We start from the raw sequence: 6,000 nt of genomic DNA, 5'->3' as shown, positions 1-6,000 counted from the left end.
CTATTTAGTACTTAATTAATTACCTTTTATTTGTTAGATGTTGAAATTGAGTACATATTACCTAAATAAAAAAGCGAATGTGCCTATTGTTGTTGATTGACAATGTAAGTTAAGTACTTAATTTTTACTTTTTCTTTTGTGTACCTACCTAAGACGAGTGGATGCATTTGGTTCACTCACGTATACTTACCTACATTTTAAGAGTAGATGTTAAGTAAAGTTAGCGTCCACCCCAGCATCTCCGTTGGTGGTTGGTGCGGCCGCCTCGCCTACCCCGCCGTGCTCGCGCGAAAGTGAAATGTGCAGCACTTTCCCCACCCCGGCAGCGACGCCCCGCCCCGCTGCACCCGCCCGCAGCCCGCGCCCCGCGCGCCGCAAGGTCAGCCCTGTGCAGAGAACGCGGCGGCGCGGCGACGCGCTGCGCTCTTGAAATTTCGCTTTCGTTCGCTCGCGACTATTAGTCGGCCGCGCGCGCTCCGACAAGCATGTGTCTTTGACGCGCTCCGCACGTTCGATTTCGTTCGGTATGGCTCCGCGGCGGCAAGGCGCTGCCGGCGCGCTCGAAGATAGCGACACTCGAGGGTGCTGCGTCCCCGGCGAATGCTTACGACCCAGAGAACCTGTACGTTTTGAGGACGCGGTACGCGTGCTATGCAACAATGACACGTGCGCCGCCGGCCGGTATATGCACAGAGCCTGCTTCGAGCAGTGGGAAGTCGGGGTGCTGGCTTACTTGAAGTCTTGCGGACGAGCCCGGTCGTGGTCCGAGAGACAGCGGCACCAGAACTTATGGACAAAGAAGGGCTACGATTTGGCATTTAAAGCTTGCGGGTGCCGTTGCGGCCGAGGGCACTTGAAGAAGGATTTAGACTGGGCGCCCCCAGCATCGGCGGTGCGAGCTGACGAGGAGAAGAAGCGTCGACGACGCACGCGGCCGGGGCGCACGCCGGCTGCAGGCGACGGGCGCCCGCGGGCCTTCAGCCTGTCCAGCTCGGGCTCCTGCTCGCCGCCCTCGGCGCCCTCCGAGCCCTCCACCAGCCCCACGCATCAGCCGCAGCACGCCCTGACTCCGGCCAAGAGGAACTCCAAGGTGGAAATCGTTTCCGATAGGATCAGGTGAGCAATCAATTCAAATGTACTTATTACAATTTTAAAGGTACACAGAGGAATGGTACATAAACATCTTATCCATACTAATATTATAAATGGGAAAGTGTGTGTGTCTGTTTGTTTGTTTCACGGCAAAACCGAGCGACAAATTGACGTGATTTTTTAAGTGGAGATACTTGAAGGGATGGAGAGTAACGTAGGCTACTTTGTATCTCCTAACCCCCCACTAAAATCGGGGGTGGAAGTTTGTATGGAGCATTCCGCAATTTTCTAATTTAACGCGAGCGAAGCCGGGGAACAAAGCTAGTTAAAAAATAATTACAATATGAATAAAAATAAGTAGGTACTATTTCTTTTTTATTGTTTGTACTTGTTTGTTATTCGAAAATAGATTCTACTGAGATTTAGATTTACCGGTATTTTCGCCCTACCGGCATGTTGCCGGCATTGCAAACAAAACAAACTTGTCATCTGCCCTCTGCCCGGCCGGCAAGGTTAGTCTTGTTTATGTTGCATGCAGGTACCTACCTATTGACACATTCCAATTATGTCGATTCAAATGAGGCACTTACAACATTTAATCTATATCAAATATGCAAAAAATGTGATAACATGTAGTAGGTAAATAATGACATAACTTTTCTTTCTGTGTGTTCGCTACGTAGTTGAAATAACTTTGTAATTTGTGGATTTAAAAAATAGTTACTTTAGGTAAGTACAAACAATGATGGACTGCCAATTTTACGAGTATTATAAGGTAAACTAATTCATAGGTGGCTTAAAATTCATACTTCATATTCATAGGGCTAGTGCAGACCGAATGCTGAAATCTATTGCAATATTATACTTATATACATACCGTTACCGGCCCTTAGAAAAACATTTAAGACAGGTAGGTAAAATAAATGCATGTACTTAATTATAGTAGAGAGTTTGTAATGATGATGTTTTGACCAGCTTTTAACTTAGGATAGGATACTGGTACTTAATTAATAGTGTAAAACACTTGTTAGTTAAATTATTGACCATTACCTAAAGGTAGCTGTCAGGTAGGTAATGTCAATTGTAGTAGGTACATAATGTTTAGGTTTTGCTTGGGCTAAAGGCTTGCGCTTAGCAAATGCTGTGAGTCGAAGTCGAGCTTACCATAACTTATCAGACGAGACGACGAGGATGACATAGACGCTAAAGCCTGTTGATACGGATAAATTTATTATATCAAGACTTGCCTGCAAGTTGTAATCAAGATAAAGCAATGATTTTTTTTATTGTGCAACTTTTTTAGTCTTATGACTTTTATGACATGACTCATAAGATAAGATCACTATACCTACGTACCTATTGCTGATTTTTCAATACAAATGCTCTAAGCACTGGTCAACAAAAATCTGCATGTACTTTATTTACAACTGAGAGGGACACACACCCTGTTGGGCAGGTAGATAGGTACACTACATACATACATACCTACCTACCTAATGTACCTACTTGTGACCTGGTAGGAGTGGTAGGGTAGCTAGAATGTCCCGTTGTCTTCGGTAGGAACGAGTTGTTGCTGTAAGGAGTTCACATTTCGCCTGTCTTGTCAACGATGCAGGTAAGTGTTCAATATTATAATTAATATGTTTACCCATGTAGGCATATATACTTATTATTTTTTATTACATACAAAATACGTACCTCAAACCAAGGATTATTTATAGAGGATTTACTAAGAATCGTACCTCGATTTTTAGCGCCACCTATTAAAACTATCATAACTACACTGATGATGCCTACAATTTTTTTTATTTATTTTAAGTAAAGAAATATGTCATTTATTCTTATCTTATCTTATCTTATACTTTTAAACGAGCAATTCTTGTATATTTATTTATTTATTTATTTATTTATTTATATATATATTTATTTACACTGACGATCTCGGAAACCGCTCTAACGATTTCGCAGAAATTTGTTATGTGGGGGTTTTTGGGGGTGAAAAATCGGTCTAACTTATCCTTAGGCCCCGGAAAACGCGAATTTTCGAGTTTTCATGCGTTTTTCTTCGCGCGCCATCTCGTGTGCAGTAGTTGTACTGTTAAGACAGAATTCTTTCGGTTGATGTAAGTACTATTTATTGCAAACACTAGATGGCGACACAGGTCAAGGCTAAAACGAATAGAAAAATACACTATTTGAGTTTTTGTGGCGAAATGCGCGCCATCTCGTGTGGAGTAGTTGTGTTGTTAAGGCTGAGAATTCTTTCGCTCGATGTAGGTACTATTCATTTTTGAACTAGATGGCGACACATGTCAAGGATACGAAACAGAACCGAGCGAAGCTCGGTTGCCCAGATATTAAAAAATAAAAACACGCAAAAATATTTGGGGAAAATATGATTTTGGCCACTTTCAGGCTGCGAAACAGCGCCATCTAGTTTTAAGCCTAAAAGGTCCATACATTTCAGGGGTACGCTTTCTTGTGTGGGCTTTGTCAGTCCAGTATTAAATCGTTCTTGCTCAAACTAAAGCAGAGTTATAATAGTTATTTGTTATACAAGGGGGCAAAGTTGTATTTTAACGCCGAGTGTGGAATTGAAAAACGAGCAAGAGAAAGGATTCTATAGTTGAACCACGAGCGAAGCGAGTGGTTCGGGAATAGAATCCTGAACTTGCGAGTTTTTTAACACACGAGAAGTAAAATACATTTGCACCCGAGTGTAACACAAAACTTTTCCCCTCACTATAGCGAGGAAACTACAACGCAAAAAAATGCGTTTATAGTGCTTCCAGTAGTTCCACAGGTGGTAAATCATCTTAATTACTAGATACACCTACTTTTATCAATTTTAAAGCAGTTAATTTGACTTTATTCAAGGTCAAATTACTTTACTCACTAGTGGATAAAATGCGTTTTTACCAGCTGGTATTAAAGAACAAAACACGTGTTTCCGAGCTAGTGAGGGGAAAATAATAATCCTCTGTCAGCCTTTGGCTGATAAATTGATAATGTAGTTAATAGTACAAGAAAACCCTTTGTCCTAAATGAATGCCAAAGGCCATGGTGACCACACAACAGTGGTAACATGGGAACAGACACCGAAATTGGCGGAGCCGTAAAAATGCAATTTGGTGCATTAACCACGCCCCAGTGCACAGCTGGTTTCCGTTTCCCGTCGCTTCCCGAAATTGCACCTGGCCCTCGCTGCCCAAATTGTTGCGGTTTCTTTATATACATGTACCTACTATGTACCTACGTCGGCAGGTCCATGGGAAAAGCTAAAATACAGCGTAAACCTTCACAAAAATGTAGAATGAACCGCTATCCGTAGCGTAATATAGCTGCCCTTGTCTATTCTTAATTGGGCCATTTTTTCAAAGTTGTCCACCCCACTTTTTTGTAACATGGGTATTTTTTACGCGATTCATAGTTTCATACTCAGAATCGCGAGGTCTTTTTTTCCTGATAGGAGAAAACAAATGTCCCAAGATCTTCATACATTTTTCAAACCTTCTATTCCGTTACCGCCATACAAAATGTATGAAAAATAGGTAACGGAATGGGAAAAAAAACCTTGGGACACTTTTTCTCCAATTAGGATTGAAAGAGCTCGCGATTCTGAGTGGTAACCACATATAAAATTCCAAATCCAAAAGAAAGTGGGGTAGACAATTAAAAAAAAATTGGCCAATTCCTTGTTAATCGTTTTGAAGTCTAGTAAAAGTTCTCACTCCCTTAAAAATCGAAATTAATGTATCTATTTACGAATAACCTGTCAACTTGTCAAGCACCCTTGTGGAAAGCGACTAGATTTTTTTTTGCTAGGAAACGAAAAACAAAATTATTCTTTTTAGTATGTATATTTCCACGACTAGCTATAGAGTTATTTATGTTACGTCGCATTTTGTTTTTACATTTATCTATGTACATTACTCAAATATAATTATTTTTTAAGCTTTAAAAATCTTTCATAAAACTGCTTGCTCACCTTTTACATCATTATATGATTACTTCCTATCGAGTCCAAAAATAGCATCAGATAACCATTATCTGTATATGCTTACAAAATAAGAGTACCTACTCGTTACATAACTCGTTATCTTATATTTATTTACACATGCATGCACAACATAGTTTAATCATTAATCAATAAACTATTAATTTTGCTTCGTTACGTTGCTGAAAAAACAATGATAAGATTGATAAGACAGGATTCTGGAGATTTCGATAAACAAGTATTATGTCAGTGCATTTTGATAATGATTCTACAAAATTACTCTTCATTTTATTTATGTTGAAAAGTTTTTCAACATAGGTAATTTATAATTTAACATAACTTCAATTTTTATTTTTGGAATTACAAACCTGCAGTATTCATTATATATAATATGACGCGATACTTCGAATTTTAATAAAAAAAAAATATTTTCACTTTCATCTACCTAATTCAAGGCTCAATACATTTATTCAAGTATGTACTTATATAAAAACATGTAAAACAGGTGCGGATTACTACAAGTACCACTACGTTAAAAAACAATTTGCTGTCATTCATTACCTTATTCTAAACTAAACAATATGCGCGAGCGTCACTAACAGCGCAGGAGCGTAGGTGTCTTAGGTTAGGTGTTTTACAGTACAAGACTTGATTGAACCGTGGGCGATGTGACGTCCGAATTTATTCACTAGTTAACTTGACCTATAAAGATGCCTCGAAAAATAACCTCAAGGATTTTACTTGATATGGCCAGTAATCAATTCATTCTACATAGCAAGCTAAAAATCCTTACTCCTACATTGAAATAAAATAATTATCTGGTACAAAACGTATCGCAATATTTATCCAACAAGTTATGTATGAGTAATTAAAAAAATACTCGACATTTTTAACCGCCTCGTTGTAAAACG

The 6,000-nt window shown here is 39.5% G+C and overlaps 1 protein-coding gene across 1 annotated transcript in view; it reads left to right on the top strand.

Annotated features, from left to right (window-relative positions):
• The first annotated feature begins 377 nt into the window (after nt 1-377).
• The window catches only part of LOC125225510 (headcase protein), a 58,396-nt gene continuing 52,773 nt past the window's right edge, over nt 378-6,000 (top strand). The window contains exon 1 of the mRNA XM_048129295.1: nt 378-1,116. Within this exon, the coding sequence (XP_047985252.1) occupies nt 527-1,116 (590 nt within the window). The 5' untranslated portion in view covers nt 378-526. The remainder of the gene's footprint in view (nt 1,117-6,000) is intronic.

The sequence above is a fragment of the Leguminivora glycinivorella genome, chromosome 1 (genome assembly GCF_023078275.1).
Source record: "Leguminivora glycinivorella isolate SPB_JAAS2020 chromosome 1, LegGlyc_1.1, whole genome shotgun sequence".
In the NCBI taxonomy this organism is placed as follows: Eukaryota; Metazoa; Arthropoda; class Insecta; order Lepidoptera; family Tortricidae; genus Leguminivora; species Leguminivora glycinivorella.
This window is presented reverse-complemented; position numbering and strand designations above follow the sequence as displayed.